General features: G+C 37.0%; 1 protein-coding gene and 1 pseudogene across 5 annotated transcripts in view; one reads left to right on the forward strand and one right to left on the reverse strand.

The window, feature by feature from the left end:
- LOC109424108 (dihydropyrimidinase) overlaps positions 1-23,530 on the forward strand; it is a 138,305-nt gene extending 114,775 nt beyond the window's left edge. For all 5 annotated transcript variants that reach the window (XM_029880135.2, XM_029880136.2, XM_062856928.1 and 2 more), the window contains one exon: positions 22,231-23,530. In XM_029880135.2, the coding sequence (XP_029735995.1) occupies positions 22,231-22,310 (80 nt within the window). In that variant the 3' untranslated portion in view covers positions 22,311-23,530. The remainder of the gene's footprint in view (positions 1-22,230) is intronic.
- LOC134290010 (serine/threonine-protein phosphatase PP2A-like) lies at positions 12,641-22,224 on the reverse strand (annotated as a pseudogene).

The following is a 23,530-nucleotide window of genomic DNA, read 5'->3' on the forward strand; positions in this document are numbered from 1 at the left end:
AAAATCGAGAATAAAAAAGAATCATCTTCCAAAACTTGTTTATATCGATTTTAGATGACGAAAATTGATATTTAGATCAAAATAAAAAATTTGAGGGTTAAATTTGTTCTCAAATTTAAAATATATTTTCGATGTAGGTAATTCTCTAATAGTTTGCCTAAAAAAATATCAGAAACATTTTAAAATGAATTGCTGAAGTCAATTTTGACTGAATTCCCAACGAAATATCTGAATGTGTTGCAAAAGTTATCACCGAAAATTTGTTCATGGAAATTTCTGAAGGAAGTCCTAAGGAATTTAGAATCTCAATGGAATTTCCGAACAAATTGATGAAGTCAATTCGAACTGATTTCCCGACAGAATTGCCGAAGCAATTTCCAAAATAATTAAGGAATTTCTTAAGACACAGCTGCAGAAAATCACAAAAGAATTTTCCGAAAAATTGTTAAAGAAATCAATTAAAAAAATTAAAAAATATTTATCAAATGGAAATAATTTTCTAAAAGATTATCTGTGGATATACCAGATAAATATATAGCCAAATGAATTTCAAAAGTGTAGCTACCGTAGTTTTCTAAGATATATTGGAAAGAATTGCTAAGGAAACTGCCAACGACACTCCTAGAGGAATGTGTCCTGGAGGAATTTCTGATGAAATTCTGATGAAAATTTCTCTAGAAATTTCTAACAGAACTCATCCACGATTTCCTCTAGGGTTTTCTCCAGGAATTCCTCAACGGATTCCTCAAGGAATTTCTCACGAAACTCTTCTGAAAAATTCTCAAGAAATTCCTCCAGAGATTCCTCCATTAATTCCTCCAGGGTTTCTTCTTTGAATTTCTTCAGAAAAAATATCCAGAAATTCATCCAGGAATTCCTTCAGAAACTCCTAAGGGAGTTCCTCCAGGAAACCTCAAAAATATCTCAAGAAATTGTTTCAGGAAATTTTTCCAACAATTGGTCAGGGATTGCTCCAGGAAACTCTAAACAAATTTTTACCAGAATACCTTCAAGATTTCCCCCTTGAAATCCTCCAGAAAATCCTTAAGGAATTCCCCCGGAACTCTTCCAGGAATTCCTCAAGAAACTCTTTCAGGGATTCAGGGATTCATCCAGGGATTGCTCCAGAAATTTTCCCACGGATTCCTCCAGAAAATGCTTGAAATTTCACACGAAACTCTACCAAGAATTCCCTCCAAGATATCCACTGGAAAATAATCCAGGTGTTCCTCCATGGATTTCTGTAGGAATTTCTCCAGGATTTTCTTCAAGAATTCCACCAGGTATTTGTCAATGAATTTCTTCAGAAATGCCTAAAAAAATTCTTCCAAAAATATCTTCAGAAATTCTTCGAGGACTTCTTCCACACATTCTTCAAAAAACTCCCCCAGGAATTCCTTCAGTAATTCTTTAAGGAATCTCTCCATAAGTTTCTCTTAAAATTCCTTCAAGAGTTCCTTCAGAAACACCTCCAGGAATTTCCCCAGGGATTCCTCGAGGAACTCCTACAGGTATTTCTCTAAACAATTTTTAGGAATTTCATTCCTGAGTTGGGTTGTTAAGTGAATAAAATATTGCACTATTCTATAGCTTGATCGAAAGAGCTAATTTTTCTGTGTATAGTGTGATTTGATTGCGTTGCAATACCTTTTGTTTTGATGGTTAAATAAACAAAACAGTTTTGATTTCCGTGGATAAAATTTCAGTTCAATCGATAAATTGACAGTTCGACCCGAACAAAAAAAATCCCCATATCAATGCATTTTAAAAATAGTTGCCGGACTCCAAAACTAATGAAATTTTGGATTTCGACAAATTTTTGGGCGGATATTCCGTTTATGAAAAAATCCAGATACCCCTAAAGAACCATATCTCTCCAAGATTTTCTCTAGGGGTTCCTCCAGGAATTCCTCCACAGTTTCCTCCAAAAAAATCCTGAAAAAATCTCCCAACACTCTTCCAGAAATCGCTCCAGGGATCCATCCATGATTTTTTTAGAAATTCCTCATAAATTCCTCCAGAAGCTCCTTCAGAAATCATAAAAATAAATCTCCAGAAATTTCAAAATGAAAAGAAAATCGCGTTAAGTACTGTTCCTTTGAATTCCACTAAGAATTTGCATCCTTTGACAGATACGTATTTCGACCTCAACTGTAAGGTCGTCTTCAGTGTCTTGTACTTGAGTCAAGTACAAGACACTGAAGACGACCTTACAGTTGAGGTCGAAATACGTATCTGTCAAAGGATGCAAATTCTTAGTGGAATTCAAAGGAACAGTACTTAACGCGATTTTCTTTTTATTTACAGATATTCCCCTAACAAGCCCAGGTTAATCATCATTTCAAAACGAATTACTCCTCAAATTCCTTTAGTGAAATTCTTGCTCCAGGAATTTCTCCAGGAATTTCATCAGAAAATTCTCCCGAAATGCCATCAGAAATTCCCCCAGGAGATATTACTATAGCAGTTTCTCCAGGTAAGCCTGAAATTTTTTTTTCAGAAATCTCTCCAGGAATTCCTACAGAAATTTCTCTAGGAATTCCTGCAGAAATACCTTCATGCAGCCTCAAATATTTCTCTAGAAATTCCGCAAATAATTGCTCCAGTTATTCCTCAAGGAATTTCTGCCCAAATACATTCAAGATTTCCTCTAAGGTTTCCTCCAGGAATTTATCCATGGATTTCTCAATCATAAAGAAATGGCCCCCGCAACTCTTCCAGAATTTCTTCAGGAATTCTTCCAGGGATTTATCCATAAAGTTCTCCAGAACTTTCTCAAAGAATTCCTCCAGAAATTCCTAGAGGAATTCCTTCAAGAATTCTTTCAGGAGACAGATATACTTCCAGGAAAGCATCAAAAATTTCTTCAGAAAATCCTCAAAGAACTCCTCTAGGAATTCCTCCAGAAATTCCTTCAGGGATTCCAGCAGAAAAACCTCCTGGAAATTCAGCAGGGATTCCTCCAAGAATTTCTCCAGGAGTTTCTCCAGGGATTTCTCCTTGGAATCCTGCAGAGATTCCTCCATAAAATCTTTCAGGGATTTTCTTGGAATTCCTTCAGAAATATTTCCAGGAGTTTCTCAAGGGATTCATCTCAGAATTCTTTCCTGGATTCTTTCAGAAATTCCTCCAAGGATCCCATCAGGGATTTTTCCAGGAATTTTCCGTAGCTTCCTCCAGAAGTTCATCCAAGGATTTCTTGAGGAATGCTCCCAGGGATTCCGCTAGCAATTCCTTCGGGGATTCCTCTTGAGGAATTTCTGGTGAAATATTTTAGGTTTCCTGGAGGAATTCCTGCAGGAATGTCGGGAGGAACTTCAAGATAATCTTCTGAATGAAATCCAAGAGAAATTTTTGAGGAATTTCTGAGAAATTTTTGGGGGTATTCTTGGAGAAATTCCTAGAGAAACTCGTGCAGAAATCTGTGGGGTAAATCTTAGAGCAATTTAGGCAGACATTCCAACAGGGTTTCCTGGAGGAATACCTGTAGGAATTCCTGGAGGTATTTATGGAGAAATTCGTGGATAAATTTTTGGAGGAATTTATGGTGGAATTCCTAGAGCAAATACTGAAGGAGAAATATGTAAGCCTTTCTAAGAGATTTCATGGAGGAATTCGGTAAATCATCGAGGAATTTCTAAAGGGATTTCTGGAGGAATTTCTGGAAAACAAATTTGATGATTTTTGAAGAAATTCATGGATGAATCCCGGGAGAAATTCCTGGAAGAACTCCTTAAGGAATTATTGAACTAATTGCTGGAGGAATTCTTTATGGAATTTCTGGAGAAACATTTGTGGCTTGCTGGTGGAATTCCTGAAGAAATGACTGGAGGAGTGATTGGAGAAATTCATAGAGGATTTTGTAAAGGAATTCCTGGATGAAATTTTGGAGGACATGTTTGAGGGATGTCTGAAACAATGCATGGATGAATCCCAGGAGGAATTTTCGATGAAATTCTTGGAGAAATTCCTGGAGAAATTGCTGAAGAAATTTCTGGAAAAAAATCGAGAAATTTTTGGAAAAAAATCGAGGAATTCCTGGAAGCATTCCTGGAAGAATTTAGAGAGAAATTCCTTTCGGATTTTCTGGAGAAATCCGTGAAGGAATCCACGAAGGGAATGTTGGAAGAATTCTGGCAGAAATTACTGGAGGATTTTCTGGGGGAACATCTGGAGGAATTCCTGAAGCAATCCCTGGAGGAATTTCTGGAGGTATTTCTGGACAAATTCCTAAAAAAATTTTTTGAAGAAAATAATGTAGGAGTAATGCCTCAAAACTGGAAGAATTCCTGCAGTAATTCTTTGAGGAATTTCTGGAGAAATATTTGAGGCTTCGTGGAAGAATGTTTGGAGCAACTCCTAGAGGAATTTCTGAAGGCATTCATAGAGGAATTTTTTAAACATCTGAAAAAAAAATGCAATTTCTCAAGAAATTCCTGCAAGAATCCTGACAGAAATTCCAATAGGGTTTTCTGGAGGAATACTGGAAAGAATTCCTGGAGCAATCCCTGAAGGAATTCCTGGAGGTTTTTCTGGAGAAATTCCCGAAGAAAATTTTGGAGGAATCCTTGGGCAATTACTGAAGGAGAAGTATGTCAGCCTATCTGAAGGTATTCCTGAATGACTTTTTGGAGGATTTTTTCTATATCAACTTTTGAAGAAATTTATGGATGAATCCCGGAAGGAATTCCTGGAGAAATTCCTGAAGGAATTTCTGGAGGAACACCTGGAGTTATTCCTGAAGAATGTTTTGGAGGAGTTAATGTAGTTAATGGAGAAATTCCTAAAAGAATTTCAGGAGGAATTCTTTAAGGATTTCCTGGAGGATTTATTTGAGGCTTCCTGGAGTAATTTAAGGAGGAATTCTTTGAAGAATGACTGGAGGAATTCCAGCAGGAATTCTTTGAGAAATTTATGGAGAAATATTTGAAGCTTCCTGGAGGAACTTCTGGAGGAATGTCTGGAGCAACTTCTAGAGGAGTTTCTGAAGGAGTTCATAGATGAATTTATGAGTAATTTCTAAAGAAATTCATGGATTTAACCCAGGTAGAAATTTCAACTGAGTTTTCTGGAGGAAAGCTGGAAAGAATTCCTGGAGCAATCCCTGAAAGAATTCATGTAGGTTTTTCTGGAGAAATTCCCTAAGAAATTTTTGGAGGCATTAATGGTGGAGTTCCTTGAGGAATTACTGAAGGAGAAGTATGTCCAGGTATATCTGAAGGAATTCCTGGATGAATTTCTGGAGAATTTTGCGATGAACTTTTGAAGAAATTCATGGATGAATCCCGGAAGAAATTCCTGAAGGAATCCATGGAGGATTCCCTGGAGGAATTCTAGGAAGAGTTCCAGAAGAAATTCCTTTCAGATTTTCTGGAGGAATCCATGGAAGAATTTCTGAAGGAAATTCCGGAGGAATTCTGGCAGAAATTCAATTTACACTAGATGATTTTCTGGATGGAGGAATTCCTGAAGAATTTGTTGAGGAGTTTATGAAGGACTTTATTCAGCAGTTACTAGAGGAAATCATGAAGGAATTCATTGAAGATTTTCTGGAGAAATATTTGAGCCTACCAGGTGGAATTTTTGGAAGAATGACTGGAGAAACTCTTCGAGAACATTCTGAATAAATTCCTGAATGCATTTCTGGAGGAAATGTTTGAGGAATTTCTGTTGAAATGCATAAATGGAACCCGGGAGGAATTTCTGAAGAAATTCCTGAAGAAATTCCTGGTGAAACTCCTGAAGCAATTACTGAACTAATTCTTGAAGGAATTCCTGGAGAAATTCCTGAAGAAATTTCGGGAGGAATCCATCGAGGAATTCCTGGAGGCATTCCTGGAAGAGATTAGGGAGAAACGTCTTCAGGATTTTCTGGAGCAATCCTTGGAGGAATCTCTGGAATAAATATTGGAGGAATTCCGGTAGAAATTTCTAGAGGATTTTCTAGAGGAAATCCTGGCGGAATTCCTGGAGCAATCCTTAAAGGAATTTTTCTGGAGGAACTTCTGAAAAATTTTTTGGAGGAATTACTGGAGGAATTCCTACAGTAAGTGCGGAATTTCTGGAGAAATATTTGAAGCTCCTTGAAGAACTCCTAAAGAAATTCATTGAGGAATTTTTTATAAAATTCTGGAAAAATTTCTTGAGAAATTTCTGCAGGAATTCTGGCAGAAATTCAAGCAGAGTTTTCTGGAAGAACGTTGGAAAGAATAACATAAGGAATCCCTGTAGGAATTCATGGAGGTATTTCTGCAGAAATTTCTGAAGGATTTTTTTTTAGGAATTTATGGTGGAATTCCTTGTGGAATTATTGGAGGAATTTCTGGAGAAATATATGAGCCTTTGTGAAGGAATTTCTGCATGAACGTCTGGGAAAATCCTCGAGGATTTTCTGAGAAAGTTCTTGGAGGAATTTTTTGATGAATTTCTGAAAAAAAAATCATGGATGAATTTCGAAAGAAATTTCTGGAGGAATCCCTGGAGGTATTTCTCGAGGAATTCCTGGAAGCATTCCTGGAAGAGTTTAGGGAGAAATTCCTTTAGGATTTACTGGAGGAATCCCTGGAGGAAATGTTGATAGAATTCTGGAAGATGTTTCTAGAGGATTACCTGGAGCAATCCCTGGAGGAATTTCTGGAGATATTTCTGAAGAATTCCTGAAAGAATTATTAGAGTAATTTATGGGGGAATTCTTTGAGGAATTACTGGAGGAATTCCTACAGGAATTCTCTGAGGAACTTCTTGAGAAATATTTGAGGCCTACTAGACGTATGTCTGGAGCAACTCCTGGAGAAATTTCTGAAGGAATTCATGAAGGCATTTTTAAGGAATTTCTGAATAAGTTGATGGATAAATCTCTAGAAGAATACATGGAGAAAATCCTGCAGAAATCCTGGCAGAAATTCAGAAAGGGTTTTCTGGAAGAATGCTCGACGGAATGACTTAAGGAATCTATATAGGAATTCCTGGAGGTATTTCTGAAGGAATGTTTGGAGGAATTTGTGGTGGAATTCTTTGAGTAACTATTGGAGGATTTTCTGGAGAAATGTATGAGCCTTTCTGAAGGAATTTCTTGAGGAATGTCTAAAGGATATCTTCGAGGAATTTCTGATGGAATGCCTGGCAGAATTTTTTGATGAGATTCTGAAAAAAAAATCATGGATGAATCTCGGAAGAAATTTCTATAGAAATTCTTGGAGGAATTCCTGGAAGAGTTTTGGGAGAAATTCCTTTAGGATTTTCTGGAGGAAATGTTGGTGGAATTCTGGTAGATATTTCTAGAGGATTACCTGGAGCAATCCTTGGAGAAATTTCTGGAGGCATTTCTAAAGAATTCTTGATAGAATTTTTGGAGTAATTTATGGGAGAATTCTTTGAGGAATTGCTAAAGGAATTCTTACAGAAATTCTTAAAGAAATTTCTGGAGAAATATTTCAGGCTTTCTGGAGGAATGTCTGGAGCAACTCATAGAGAAATTGCTGTAGGAACCCCTGGAGGAATTTCTGCAGAAATTCATGGTATAATCTCTGGAAGAACACCTGGAGGCATTCCTGAAGGAATTTTTGGAGGAATTTATGGAAGAATTCCTTGAGAAATTACTGAAGGAGAAGTCTTTGAGCCTATCTGAAGGTATTCCTGAATGAATTTCTGGAGAATTTTTTGATGAACTTTTGAAGACATTTATGGATGAATCCCGGAAGGAATTCCTGGAAAAATTCCTGAAAGAATTTCTGGAGGAACACCTGGAGGAATTTCTGAAGAATGTTTTGGAGGAGCTAATGTAGTTAATGGAGAAATTAATAAAAGAATTCCTGGAGGAATTCTTTAAGGATTCCCTGGAGAATTTATTTTTACAAATATCTTGAGAAATATTTGAGGCTTCCTGGAGGAAATTTTGGAGGATTTTCATAAGAATTCCTGAAAGAGCTTTTGGAGTAATTTTTGGAGGAGTTTATGATAGAATTCCTTGAGAAATTACTGAAGGAGAAGTATGTGAGCCTATTTGAAGGTATTCCTGAATGAATTTCTGGAGAATTTTTTGATGAACTTTTGAAGAAATTTATGGATAAATCCCGGAAGGAATTCCTGGAAAAAAAACCTGAAAGAAATTCTGGAGGAACACCTGGAGGAATTCCTGAAGGAATTTTTGGAGGAATTTATGGTAGAATTCCTTGAGAAATTACTGAAGGAGAAGTACAGGGGATAGACAAAATGATCGGGACAGGCAAAATTTTCACTTTTCAAAAAATGTTCAATTAGCTGTAACTTTTCGAAAAGTGCATCAAATATTTTCAAATTTTTACTGTAAGTTCCTCAACTAGTTATGTATCAGTGGACAAAATTTGGAAAAGATCGGACAATTCTTCACGAAGTTATTAAGATTTTTGAAACAGGTAAAATTATCCGATAGCCAACTTTGAGCTGTTATATCTCCGGATTCAATGAACCGAATGCAATGAAATTTTGTCCATTTATGACTTATATAATGAGCTATGAAAAACCATTGACTTAACTTAATATTCTTAACACGGAAGAAAGTTATAACGATTATATTATTTTTCTAAAAAGAACACCAAATTATCCAAAACATCAACATCGTTTCAAAATTCAAGATGCTAATTAGAGTTCATTTAGTTTCCCTCTAATTGATTTATATATAAATGCGTATTGAAGGAAAGTAACAACATAGCCGCCAATAAATTGAAAAAGTATTGGGATGCATATTAAAAATAGACCAATTTTCTAAAAAATCGTGAAAAAAATAAAATCGCTATAACTTTTTCGCTTGTTAAAAATTTCACGTTAAGTTAAATGTTTTCCAGAGTTCATTATATAAGTCATGAATGGTCAAAATTTCATTGCAATCGGTTCATTGAATCCGGAGATATAACAGCTCAAAGTTGGCTATCGGATAATTTTATCTTTTTCAAAAATCTTTATAACTTCGTGAAGAATTGTCCAATCTTTTCCAAATTTGTCCACTGATACACAACTAGTTGAAGAACTTACAGTAAAAATTTGAGAATATGTGATGCACTTTTCGAAAAGTTGCAGCTAGTTGAACATTTTTTGGAAAGTGAAAATTTTGCCTGTCCCGATCATTTTGTCTATCCCCTGTATGTCAGCCTATCTGAAGGTATTCCTGAATGAATTTCTGGAGAATTTTTTGATGAACTTTTGAAGAAATGTATGGGTGAATCCCGGAAGGAATTCCTGGAAAAAATCCTGAAAGAATTTCTGGAGAAACACCCGGAGGAATTCCTGAAGGAATTTTTGGAGGAGTTTATGGTAGAATTTCTTGAGAAATTACTGAAGGAGAAGTACGTGAGCCTATCTGAAGGTATTCCTGAATGAATTTCTGGAGATTTTTTTGATGAACTTTTGAAGAAATTTATGGATGAATCCCGGAAGGAATTCCTGGAAAAAAAATCTGAAAGAATTTCTGGAGGAACACCTGGAGGAATTCCTGAAGAATGTTTTGGAGGAGCTAATGTAGTTAATGGAGAAATTCCTAAAAGAATTTCTGGAGGAATTCTTTAAGGATTTCCTGGAGGATTTATTTTTACGAATTTCTGAAGAAATATTTGAGGCTTCCTGGAGGAAATTTTGGAGGATTTTAATAAGAATTCCTGAAAGAACTTTTGGAGTAATTTTTGGAGGAATTTATGATACAATTCCTTGAGAAATTACTGAAGGAGAAGTATGCGAGCCTATCTGAAGGTATTCCTGAATGAATTTCTGAAGAATTTTTTGATGAACTTTTGAAGAAATTTATGGATGAATCCCGGAAGGAATTCCTGGAAAAATTCCTGAAAGAATTTCTGGAGGAACAGCTGGAGGAATTCCTGAAGGAATTTTTGGAGGAATTTATGGTAGAATTCTTTGAGAAATTACTGAAGGAGAAGTACGTGAGCCTATCTGAAGGTATTCCTGAATGAATTTCTGGAGAATTTTTTGATTAACTTTTGAAGAAATTTATGGATGAATCCAGGAAGGAATTCCTGGAAAAAATTCTGAAAGTATTTCTGGAGGAACACCTAGAGGAATTCCTGAAAAATGTTTTGGAGGAGCTAATGTAGTTAATGGAGAAATTCCTAAAAGAACTTCTGGAGGAATTCTTTAAGGATTTCCTGGAGGATTTATTTTTACGAATTTCTGAAGAAATATTTGAGGCTTCCTGGAGGAAATTTTGGAGGATTTTTGTAAGAATTCCTGAAAGAACTTTTGGAGTAATTTTTGGAGGAATTTATGATACAATTCCTTGAGAAATTACTGAAGGAGAAGTATGTGAGCCTATCTGAAGGTATTCCTGAATGCATTTTTAGAGAATTTTTTGATGAACGTTTGAAGAAATGTATGGATATCATGGAAGAGATTCCTGGAAAAATTGCTGAAAGAATATCTGGAGGAACACCTGGAGGCATTCCTGAAGGAATTTTTGGAGGAATTTATGGAAGAATTCCTTGAGAAATTACTGAAGGAGAAGTCTTTGAGCCTATCTGAAGGTATTCCTGAATGAATTTCTGGAGAATTTTTTGATGAACTTTTGAAGAAATTTATGGATGAATCCCGGAAGGAATTCCTGGAAAAATTCCTGAAAGATTTTCTGGAGGAACTGCTGGAGGAATTTCTGAAGAATTTTTGGAGGAATTTATGGCAGAATTCCTTGAGAAATTACTGAAGGAGAAGTGTGTGAGCCTATCTGAAGGTATTCCTGAATGAATTTATGGATATCTTCGAGGAATTTCTGATGGAATGCCTGGCAGAATTTTTTGATGAGATTCTGAAAAAAAAATCATGGATGAATCTCGGAAGAAATTTCTATAGAAATTCTTGGAGGAATTCCTGGAAGAGTTTTGGGAGAAATTCCTTTAGGATTTTCTGGAGGAAATGTTGGTGGAATTCTGGTAGATATTTCTAGAGGATTACCTGGAGCAATCCTTGTAGAAATTTCTGGAGGCATTTCTAAAGAATTCTTGATAGAATTTTTGGAGTAATTTATGGGAGAATTCTTTGAGGAATTGCTAAAGGAATTCTTACAGGAATTCTTAAAGAAATTTCTGGAGAAATATTTCAGGCTTTCTGGAGGAATGTCTGGAGCAACTCATAGAGAAATTGCTGTAGGAACCCCTGGAGGAATTTCTGCAGAAATTCATGGTATAATCTCTGGAAGAACACCTGGAGGCATTCCTGAAGGAATTTTTGGAGGAATTTATGGAAGAATTCCTTGAGAAATTACTGAAGGAGAAGTCTTTGAGCCTATCTGAAGGTATTCCTGAATGAATTTCTGGAGAATTTTTTGATGAACTTTTGAAGAAATTTATGGATGAATCCCGGAAGGAATTCCTGGAAAAATTCCTGAAAGAATTTCTGGAGGAACACCTGGAGGAATTTCTGAAGAATGTTTTGGAGGAGCTAATGTAGTTAATGGAGAAATTAATAAAAGAATTCCTGGAGGAATTCTTTAAGGATTCCCTGGAGAATTTATTTTTACAAATATCTTGAGAAATATTTGAGGCTTCCTGGAGGAAATTTTGGAGGATTTTCATAAGAATTCCTGAAAGAGCTTTTGGAGTAATTTTTGGAGGAGTTTATGATAGAATTCCTTGAGAAATTACTGAAGGAGAAGTATGTGAGCCTATTTGAAGGTATTCCTGAATGAATTTCTGGAGAATTTTTTGATGAACTTTTGAAGAAATTTATGGATAAATCCCGGAAGGAATTCCTGGAAAAAAACCTGAAAGAAATTCTGGAGGAACACCTGGAGGAATTACTGAAGGAATTTTTGGAGGAATTTATGGTAGAATTCCTTGAGAAATTACTGAAGGAGAAGTATGTCAGCCTATCTGAAGGTATTCCTGAATGAATTTCTGGAGAATTTTTTGATGAACTTTTGAAGAAATGTATGGGTGAATCCCGGAAGGAATTCCTGGAAAAAATCCTGAAAGAATTTCTGGAGAAACACCCGGAGGAATTCCTGAAGGAATTTTTGGAGGAGTTTATGGTAGAATTTCTTGAGAAATTACTGAAGGAGAAGTACGTGAGCCTATCTGAAGGTATTCCTGAATGAATTTCTGGAGATTTTTTTGATGAACTTTTGAAGAAATTTATGGATGAATCCCGGAAGGAATTCCTGGAAAAAAAATCTGAAAGAATTTCTGGAGGAACACCTGGAGGAATTCCTGAAGAATGTTTTGGAGGAGCTAATGTAGTTAATGGAGAAATTCCTAAAAGAATTTCTGGAGGAATTCTTTAAGGATTTCCTGGAGGATTTATTTTTACGAATTTCTGAAGAAATATTTGAGGCTTCCTGGAGGAAATTTTGGAGGATTTTCATAAGAATTCCTGAAAGAACTTTTGGAGTAATTTTTGGAGGAATTTATGATACAATTCCTTGAGAAATTACTGAAGGAGAAGTATGCGAGCCTATATGAAGGTTTTCCTGAATGAATTTCTGAAGAATTTTTTGATGAACTTTTGAAGAAATTTATGGATGAATCCCGGAAGGAATTCCTGGAAAAATTCATGAAAGAATTTCTGGAGGAACAGCTGGAGGAATTCCTGAAGGAATTTTTGGAGGAATTTATGGTAGAATTCCTTGAGAAATTACTGAAGGAGAAGTACGTGAGCCTATCTGAAGGTATTCCTGAATGAATTTCTGGAGAATTTTTTGATTAACTTTTGAAGAAATTTATGGATGAATCCAGGAAGGAATTCCTGGAAAAAATTCTGAAAGTATTTCTGGAGGAACACCTAGAGGAATTCCTGAAAAATGTTTTGGAGGAGCTAATGTAGTTAATGGAGAAATTCCTAAAAGAACTTCTGGAGGAATTCTTTAAGGATTTCCTGGAGGATTTATTTTTACGAATTTCTGAAGAAATATTTGAGGCTTCCTGGAGGAAATTTTGGAGGATTTTTGTAAGAATTCCTGAAAGAACTTTTGGAGGAATTTTTGGAGGAATTTATGATACAATTCCTTGAGAAATTACTGAAGGAGAAGTATGTGAGCCTATCTGAAGGTATTCCTGAATGCATTTTTAGAGAATTTTTTGATGAACTTTTGAAGAAATGTATGGATATCATGGAAGAGATTCCTGGAAAAATTGCTGAAAGAATATCTGGAGGAACACCTGGAGGCATTCCTGAAGGAATTTTTGGAGGAATTTATGGAAGAATTCCTTGAGAAATTACTGAAGGAGAAGTCTTTGAGCCTATCTGAAGGTATTCCTAAATGAATTTCTGGAGAATTTTTTGATGAACTTTTGAAGAAATTTATGGATGAATCCCGGAAGGAATTCCTGGAAAAATTCCTGAAAGATTTTCTGGAGGAACTGCTGGAGGAATTTCTGAAGAATTTTTGGAGGAATTTATGGCAGAATTCCTTGAGAAATTACTGAAGGAGAAGTGTGTGAGCCTATCTGAAGGTATTCCTGAATGAATTTATGGATATCTTCGAGGAATTTCTGATGGAATGCCTGGCAGAATTTTTTGATGAGATTCTGAAAAAAAAATCATGGATGAATCTCGGAAGAAATTTCTATAGAAATTCTTGGAGGAATTCCTGGAAGAGTTTTGGGAGAAATTCCTTTAGGATTTTCTGGAGGAAATGTTGGTGGAATTCTGGTAGATATTTCTAGAGGATTACCTGGAGCAATCCTTGGAGAAATTTCTGGAGGCATTTCTAAAGAATTCTTGATAGAATTTTTGGAGTAATTTATGGGAGAATTCTTTGAGGAATTGCTAAAGGAATTCTTACAGGAATTCTTAAAGAAATTTCTGGAGAAATATTTCAGGCTTTCTGGAGGAATGTCTGGAGCAACTCATAGAGAAATTGCTGTAGGAACCCCTGGAGGAATTTCTGCAGAAATTCATGGTATAATCTCTGGAAGCACACCTGGAGGCATTCCTGAAGGAATTTTTGGAGGAATTTATGGAAGAATTCCTTGAGAAATTACTGAAGGAGAAGTCTTTGAGCCTATCTGAAGGTATTCCTGAATGAATTTCTGGAGAATTTTTTGATGAACTTTTGAAGAAATTTATGGATGAATCCCGGAAGGAATTCCTGGAAAAATTCCTGAAAGAATTTCTGGAGGAACACCTGGAGGAATTTCTGAAGAATGTTTTGGAGGAGCTAATGTAGTTAATGGAGAAATTAATAAAAGAATTCCTGGAGGAATTCTTTAAGGATTCCCTGGAGAATTTATTTTTACAAATATCTTGAGAAATATTTGAGGCTTCCTGGAGGAAATTTTGGAGGATTTTCATAAGAATTCCTGAAAGAGCTTTTGGAGTAATTTTTGGAGGAGTTTATGATAGAATTCCTTGAGAAATTACTGAAGGAGAAGTATGTGAGCCTATTTGAAGGTATTCCTGAATGAATTTCTGGAGAATTTTTTGATGAACTTTTGAAGAAATTTATGGATAAATCCCGGAAGGAATTCCTGGAAAAAAACCTGAAAGAAATTCTGGAGGAACACCTGGAGGAATTCCTGAAGGAATTTTTGGAGGAATTTATGGTAGAATTCCTTGAGAAATTACTGAAGGAGAAGTATGTCAGCCTATCTGAAGGTATTCCTGAATGAATTTCTGGAGATTTTTTTGATGAACTTTTGAAGAAATTTATGGATGAATCCCGGAAGGAATTCCTGGAAAAAAAATCTGAAAGAATTTCTGGAGGAACACCTGGAGGAATTCCTGAAGAATGTTTTGGAGGAGCTAATGTAGTTAATGGAGAAATTCCTAAAAGAATTTCTGGAGGAATTCTTTAAGGATTTCCTGGAGGATTTATTTTTACGAATTTCTGAAGAAATATTTGAGGCTTCCTGGAGGAAATTTTGGAGGATTTTTATAAGAATTCCTGAAAGAACTTTTGGAGTAATTTTTGGAGGAATTTATGATACAATTCCTTGAGAAATTACTGAAGGAGAAGTATGCGAGTTTATCTGAAGGTATTCCTGAATGAATTTCTGAAGAATTTTTTGATGAACTTTTGAAGAAATTTATGGATGAATCCCGGAAGGAATTCCTGGAAAAATTCCTGAAAGAATTTCTGGAGGAACAGCTGGAGGAATTCCTGAAGGAATTTTTGGAGGAATTTATGGTAGAATTCCTTGAGAAATTACTGAAGGAGAAGTACGTGAGCCTATCTGAAGGTATTCCTGAATGAATTTCTGGAGAATTTTTTGATTAACTTTTGAAGAAATTTATGGATGAATCCAGGAAGGAATTCCTGGAAAAAATTCTGAAAGTATTTCTGGAGGAACACCTAGAGGAATTCCTGAAAAATGTTTTGGAGGAGCTAATGTAGTTAATGGAGAAATTCCTAAAAGAACTTCTGGAGGAATTCTTTAAGGATTTCCTGGAGGATTTATTTTTACGAATTTCTGAAGAAATATTTGAGGCTTCCTGGAGGAAATTTTGGAGGATTTTTGTAAGAATTCCTGAAAGAACTTTTGGAGTAATTTTTGGAGGAATTTATGATACAATTCCTTGAGAAATTACTGAAGGAGAAGTATGTGAGCCTATCTGAAGGTATTCCTGAATGCATTTTTAGAGAATTTTTTGATGAACTTTTGAAGAAATGTATGGATATCATGGAAGAGATTCCTGGAAAAATTGCTGAAAGAATATCTGGAGGAACACCTGGAGGCATTCCTGAAGGAATTTTTGGAGGAATTTATGGAAGAATTCCTTGAGAAATTACTGAAGGAGAAGTCTTTGAGCCTATCTGAAGGTATTCCTGAATGAATTTCTGGAGAATTTTTTGATGAACTTTTGAAGAAATTTATGGATGAATCCCGGAAGGAATTCCTGGAAAAATTCCTGAAAGATTTTCTGGAGGAACTGCTGGAGGAATTTCTGAAGAATTTTTGGAGGAATTTATGGCAGAATTCCTTGAGAAATTACTGAAGGAGAAGTGTGTGAGCCTATCTGAAGGTATTCCTGAATGAATTTATGGAGAATTTTTTGATGAACTTTTGAAGAAATTTATGGATGAATCCCGGAAGGAATTCCTGGAAAAATTCCTAAAAGAATTTCTGGAGGAATTTCTGAAGGAATTTTTGGAGGAATTTATGGTAGAATTCCTTGAGAAATTACTGAAGGAAAAGTATGTCAGCCTATCTGAAGGTATTCCTGAATGAATTTCTGGAGAATTTTTTGATGAACTTTTGAAGAAATTTATGGATGAATCCCGGAAGAAATTCCTGGAGAAAATTCTGAAAGTATTTCTGGAGGAACACCTGGAGGAATTCCTGAAGAATGTTTTGGAGGAGCTAATGTAGTTAATGGAGAAACTCCTAAAAGAATTTCTGGAGGAATTCTTTAAGGATTTCCTGGAAGATTTATTTTTACGAATTTCTGGAGAAATACTTGAGGCTTCCTGGAGGAAATTTTGGAGGATTTTTATAAGAATTCCTGAAAGAACTTTTGGAGTAATTTTTGGAGGAATTTATGATAGAATTCCTTGAGAAATTACTGAAGGAGAAGTACACTGTGGTGCATAATTGATCGGACAAACGCCGTTTTTCATACAAAATGGCCAAGTTTAAGATGCTGTAACTATGGTTTGCTTTGTTGGATTGAGCTCAATTTTTGACACGGAACTACAAATATGCTGAATTTTGTGTATACAAAGTATAAAATGTTTTCGTTCACAGGTCTAGGCGTGGCAAGGCATTGAAAATATTGCAAAAGTGATCGGACAGCGGTACCCCTTTGATTTACACGCGTGCCGCTGTCCGATCACTGTTGCAATTTTTTCAACGCCTTGCCACGCCCAGACCTGTGAACGAAAACATTTTATACTTTGTATACACCACATTCAGCATATTTGTAGTTCCGTGTCAAAAATAGAGCTCAATCCATCAAAGCAAACCATAGTTACAGCATCTCGAATTTGGTCATTTTGTATGAAAATCGGCGTTTGTCCGATCAATTATGCAGCACAGTGTACGTGAGCCTATCTGAAGGTATTCCTGAATGAATTTCTGGAGAATTTTTTGATGAACTTTTGAAGAAATTTATGGATGAATCCTGGAAGGAATTCCTGGAAAAAAATCTGAAAGAATTTCTGGAGGAACACCTGGAGGAGGAGCTAATGTAGTTAATGGAGAAATTCCTAAAAGAATTTCTGGAGGAATTTTTTAAGGATTTCCTGGAGGATTTATTTTTAGGAATTTCTGGAGAAATATTTGAGGCATCCTGGAGAAATTTTTGGAGGATATTCATAAGAATTCCTGAAAGATCTTTTGGAGTAATTTATGGAGAAATTCTTTGAGCACTGACAGGAGGAATTCCAGCAGGAATTCTTTGAGAAATTTTTGAAGAAATATTTGAAGCTTCCTGGAGGAACTTCTGGGGGAATGTCTGAAGCAACTTCTAGAGAAGTTTCTGAAGGAATTCATAGAGGAATTTTTGAGTCATTTCTAAAGAAATTCATTGATTAATCTAGGTAAAAATTCCAACAGGGTTTTCTGGAGGAATGCTGGAAGGAATTCCTGGAGAAATCCCTGAAAGAATTCCTGTAGGTTTTTCTGAAGAAATTCTTTAGGAAATTTTTGGAGGCATTAATGGTGGAATTCCTTGAGGAATTACTGAAGGAGAAGTATGTGAGCCAATCTGAAGGAATTTCTGGATGAATTTCTGGAAAATTTTGTAATGAAGTATTGAAGAAATTCATGGATGAATCCATGAAATTTGATTAAAACGTTATTTTGGGCGTTAACTGTTAACGCCCTGACAGTACCAGATGGAGTGTTTATGCAATTTGACTTAAGTTGGTACCCACGATCACCCACAAATTTTAATGAAACGTCAATTTTGAGTTTTTAGGGTAAGTAAAATTGACAAAAAAAAAATGATGGGAAGCGTAGTGTACGTTCAGCGAGCTTATCTGGATCATATTGATCCCAAAATCCTACTAGGGTTAATTTGGTTATAATGATATTCTTGAAGGAAATAGTCCGGTGTTCTTTTGGTCACGTGAGGCAACGTGGAACTGGATCAAACTGTAGGAATGAAAACTTCCAAAAATTGTCTAAATCCATTAGGGTAAAAGCTTCCTTAGTGCAGGTAGTATCAAAAATGGTAGTAGTGTTAAATTAGCACTATTTCGACCAAAAAGCTTGCAAATGACATTTTTAATAGATGCATTATACTTAATTAATAACATTAATTCAAACTTTTGTTCAGGATTCGTCGAAAAACCTATTAAACAATTATTTTCCTTATGTGTTTTGCTCCATTGCACCTATAGTGGTGGTTGTGTTCCTATAGTGGTGGGTCCCATAAGAATTCAATGGAAACGCCACTATAGGAACCAATGTAAAATTTTACCTCCATAATGGGAACCGTATACCTTTTGGTGCAAGTGATTTATTAGAATGAACTCAAATGAACGATGGTTCTTACCTTTTTCCTATCAAATTTAAATGAAAAACTACCGATTAACGTTTTCAGACTTCTTGTTTTGTGGTATTATCAATTTTAGTCAATTATTTTACTATCAGGAGCTACTAATTGCACCACTATTGGTACGTTTACCCTAATGTTGCCTGGTTACCGCATCCATAACAGTAGTTTGGTGCAGAGAATAGTGTTAAACGACATTACGATCGTGGTACCAGTTGTAGCCTTCCATGACAAGCTGATACGCCCGAGATACCAACGTCAGACCGTTTGAGTGATTGAAAGTTCCGAAATGACCTGGCCGAAAGTGTAACCAGCACCTCGTGGCGATATGCTCCAGCCGCTCCGGTTATCCGGATCGGACCAAAGGAGATCACACATGGGTCCCTCGTGAGGTACTTACCGCAATCTGTCCAACGCCCGGATGTGGTCCAGCGTGTCGATCGAGGGACTGAGATGGCCATGCAAATAGAAAATTTGACCGTCGACCAGGCCGTCAGCGGGAGATGATCAAACAGGTTGGTAAAATACTTTCAAACGTTCGGGTTGCCGTACTTCCGTAAACACTCATCGTAGAAGCCGTACACCTGTTGGTTTGGCGGGACTCGTGATTACCGCGCAGGATTGTGATTCTCTCACGCTATCGAACCTTTAGCGCCACCAGTAGCATCACTGTTTTGATTGGGTAATTAGTGTCCGGCGATCGTCCGCTTATCCGCAAGAGCTCCATCAGGTCGTCCAACTGGCCGTGCACAAACTGACACCGGACATTTTATCTCCTGTACATTTGACTCCTTTGCCAAAATTGTCTTCGCCTTATCACACAGGGTTTTCACTTGGGTTTCGGTCATTGTTTGCACTCGTTTATTTGTTCGATCCGATATTCCAAATCTGTAAGTGTCACTTTGTCCTCAATCCTTATTTTTTTTTCCTCCGCTCTGTTTTACTGCTGCCGGGGGATCGATGCTAGAGGTGTGCTTCTGCTGCTGATTAGCCGAAATTCGGCCTTTCCCATCCAATTCCTCACACTCGCGGATGGCAAACGGGCATTTACACCCGACGCGTACGACGGACCGTGTTCCGGTACGGGTCACAAACCGGAGTCGCACAGCGGAAAATCAAACAAAATCACTGCCGACGAGTCCTAACTTCCGAACGGGCAAGCAAAAATAAACCAAAAACGCCCTTGCGGGACGACGGCGGCCGTCCGTTTTGCAACCAAAACAAACCGCTGTCATTCCGCTCGATCTCGAACACTCACACATTCTCAATTTTATGCTTACTAATACATATGCACGTTTTGTATGTATTGGTGACCCAAAAGCTAATGCGCACTAATACATTCACAACAGCATAGCAACCGATGGTACCCACACATTGCAGTTTGTCAATGTGTGGTCAAAAATACTACTCGAATTTTTGTGCGCGCAGGCGCACCATCAAATAAGCGCGGAAAAGTGCTTCTACCGCCGACAAGCTACTTTTGCGCTTGCAGCGTGCGCGTTTTCTCCTAAAATATGCGCGCTTTGTTTTGGGTGTATGTAGACAACAATTTTGGACGAAAACATGTGACGACGTTCTTATCGTCCTTCAACGTTGATCAAATTGATGTGGTGTACTAGATAATTTTGTTCACGCCTTAGAACGATTTGAATTATGTCATCAAAAACTGTCAAATTTCCGGAATGTATCACCTTCTAAATCTAGTACACCGTGGTCCAATGCTTACGTTTAGTCAAGGTGCCTGTACGTTGGGCTGCTTCAAATCAGCTGTCTGCTTAGTTCGCCCGGGTTGCTTTGTCGGCTTAATTGCAGGTGGAGTGTTCGGTTGAAATACTGAAATAAAAAATGACCCTGACTTGAAACGTGAATTAGCAGTAAATCTAAAACTCACAAATAAATCACAGACAATAAAAAAGTACATCAAACATTGATCATGAGTTGTTCCTAAATAACTGGCTGGTTACTCCAGGCAGGAAAATAGCAAGATCAAAATTTGATGTGGTAGATTTTACGCCGTAACGCACCATTCTAAGGTAATCTACGCACGTTACGGGACTAATCGACCTCTTGCCACACTGTCTCTTACCTTACCTTACCGATCAGACTAAGGCCTGAGTGTCCTCTGATATGCAGTCGCCTCCATTCTACTCGATCCATGGCTGTGCGTCTCCGGTTCCGCACTCTACGAAGGGTCCGCAGATCGTCCTCCACTTGGTCGACCCACCTAGCTCGCTGCGCACCACGTCTTCTTGTACCGGTCGAATGACGCAACATGACATAGAGTCCATGTTTTGTGCTTATAAAGGATCTTATAGAGGTCTCAGCGTTTTGTAGATATAGTTAACTTCGTGTGACGGCGAATTTTGTTCGATCGTAGAGTTCTGCGGGGTCCAAAGTAAGCTCGATATCCTGCTGGTGTCTTGTGTCGTTATCGGCGGTCTCCAGTGATCCCAAGTACACGAATTCTTCTACCACCTCGATTTCATCACTGTCGATAGAAATTCGGTGTGGCGGGCGTGGCCATCATGTAATTAGTCTTCGATACATTAACGACTTCATCTGGCTTCATAGTCGGATGAAAGTTTCCGCAATCGTCTCAAATTTACGAGCAATAATATCAATATCATCAGCGAAACCAAGCAGCTGAACAGACTTCGTGAAAATCGTTCCACTCGTGTTTGTCACCGCTCTCCCACAGAGAACAGACATTCAGGTTAGAACAAATTTCATTCAGAAAATTGTGTAAGGATTTGAATCTTTGCTTGAGTAAGATTAAGTAAGTGCCACGCTATAGGAGGCAATCAGTGAAGTACTAGATTGAAAGTAGTGAGCTGGATTTTTGTATGGTGAGATGATCAATTCTCCATTTCTGCAATGAAATGGTGCAAACAGCGTGGGTTATATTATTTATTGACTAATTTGAGGCTGTTTGAGCAAAAGTTTGGATAACTGTGTTGTTGAAGTTGCAGGAAAAAATAATACAACAACACACTTATTCGTACTTTTGCTCAAACAGCAACAAATTAGCCAATAAATCATATAACCTACGCTGTTTGCACCATTTCATTGCAGAAATGGAGAATTGATCATCTCACCATACAAAAATCCAGCTCACTACTTTCAATCTAGTACTTCACTGATTGCCTCCTATTGCCACTTGTGTTGCCGATTTCAAATGGCCGTTAAATTCCTTACACAGTTTCGGAACTAGACTTGGGTGTCTGTTCTCTGTGGCTCTCCTTATTTCACCCTCAAAAGCAATGTTGAACAGCAAGCACGAAAGGCCATCACCTTGCCGTAACCTTCTGCGAGATTCGAAGGCACCCTGATACTCGAACTACACACATCACTCGATCCATCGTCGCCTTGATCAAACATATCAGTTTATCCGGGAATCCGTATTCGTGCATAATCTGCCATAGCTGGTCTCGATCGATTGTATCATACGCCAATTTAAAATCGATGAACAAGTGATGTGTGGGCACGTTGTAGTCGCGGCATTTCTGCAACATCTTGCGGATGGCGAACTCAACTGTCTCTAATATTCCTAAAACGGAAGTTTTGATGGCCGCTCCAATGCATTGCAATGTTAACTTCCTTAACAATATCGATGTAATTTTAACCTATGATAACATATTCTGTTTTGGTCCTTTATTTTTGTACTATCAGATGTTCATCGTAGTGTGACTTCCACCTTTCATTCATTATGAAATCCATCTGCCTATCCCAACATATCTTAAAAACTTTACAAGTACTCAGTCAATTATTTCTCCAACAGTTGTCATTATTTTAATCAAATTCCTTTTATTCTATTCGCAGAGGAAATGGACACCAGCGGCAATCGTGCATGCATCCGCGTGAAGAATCCACCCGGTGGCAAATCATCCGGTTTCTGGTAAACCAATCGGTCTCCAAGTTACTATACTCTGGTAGATAATGGACAATGGATTCTTCCAAAAATCGACAAATTATTTATTACCAATCAAGCGTACCGACCTCGGTTTTAGAGAGCTAAGATCACGAAACCAAATTAATGATAATACTGGAACAAACTCAGATAACCTACTAAGTAACAGACCATAACTCTTCATATCCTGGAGTGAGTGTGGGGGATATCGAAGGTGTCTCCAAAACGGCGCGCGTTGATTTGATACAGCTTCTATCGATGTAGCGTAATAAGATTTAAACATGTAGAAACAGCATGTTGAAACTCAAACCAAATTAGTAAGCGTACCGATTTAAGTGTAGCTAAAAACAATATGACAAAATAATTAACTTACAAAATAATAACTCTACCGTACTACTAAAATAAACGAAATCACTAAAAACCCAAATAGATGTTCCGTCTAGTTCTCAAAGCTCCGAATAATTTGTAATCAGGAAGGTAACTTATTTTAATTTATTGCATCGCAATAAAAGTGTCGTAAATCAACCGGAAACCGTTGTTGTTGTAACAAATAATCAAACAATTTCCAGGCAGGCTGACAAATGTGCAATCCCTTTTTCCAAGTTTCCCGAGTGAAATTTAGAGAGCTTATCACATTCACATGCACTCGAACACACACACACAAACCTCAATTCACCAACACTCACAACATGCGCACAACACCATCATCACACACTTAGCTTGAATCGATTCGGGCCTTTGGAAACCATAAGTAAGAGTAAATTATTTCTATATTTAATGAATGAAAAAACAATCGAAAAGTGCTCCTTTCCTAAATACAATTCGTTGCGATTAAGTTTCATCCCATTCACGGCTTAGTGAAATTTACATAACAAAAAAAAAAGAATATTAAATTCACGCGAAACAAAACTAACAAGTGAACGTTATGATGAAACAACTCATTGAATTAAAAGATTTATTCTCTATCTGCGTATAGTTGCTTAGCTTTATAACTTGATATTAACCTAAAACTGTTTGTGGCGTTTAGCTATATCGGAATGCAATTTATTGTTTTAGGTTTTTTTTATTATTACCAGTAGACAGGCAGTAATGCACTATTGTATTGACTAACGCGAACGTGAAGTGTAACTTAAGTTAGCTTATCTAGAGTGACTCTTGTAATCGTGGAATCGAAAATAAAAATTGTACTACACCTATGGGCAGTAGAAGGTA

This window comes from Aedes albopictus, chromosome 3 (assembly GCF_035046485.1).
Source record: "Aedes albopictus strain Foshan chromosome 3, AalbF5, whole genome shotgun sequence".
Taxonomy (NCBI): Eukaryota; Metazoa; Arthropoda; class Insecta; order Diptera; family Culicidae; genus Aedes; species Aedes albopictus.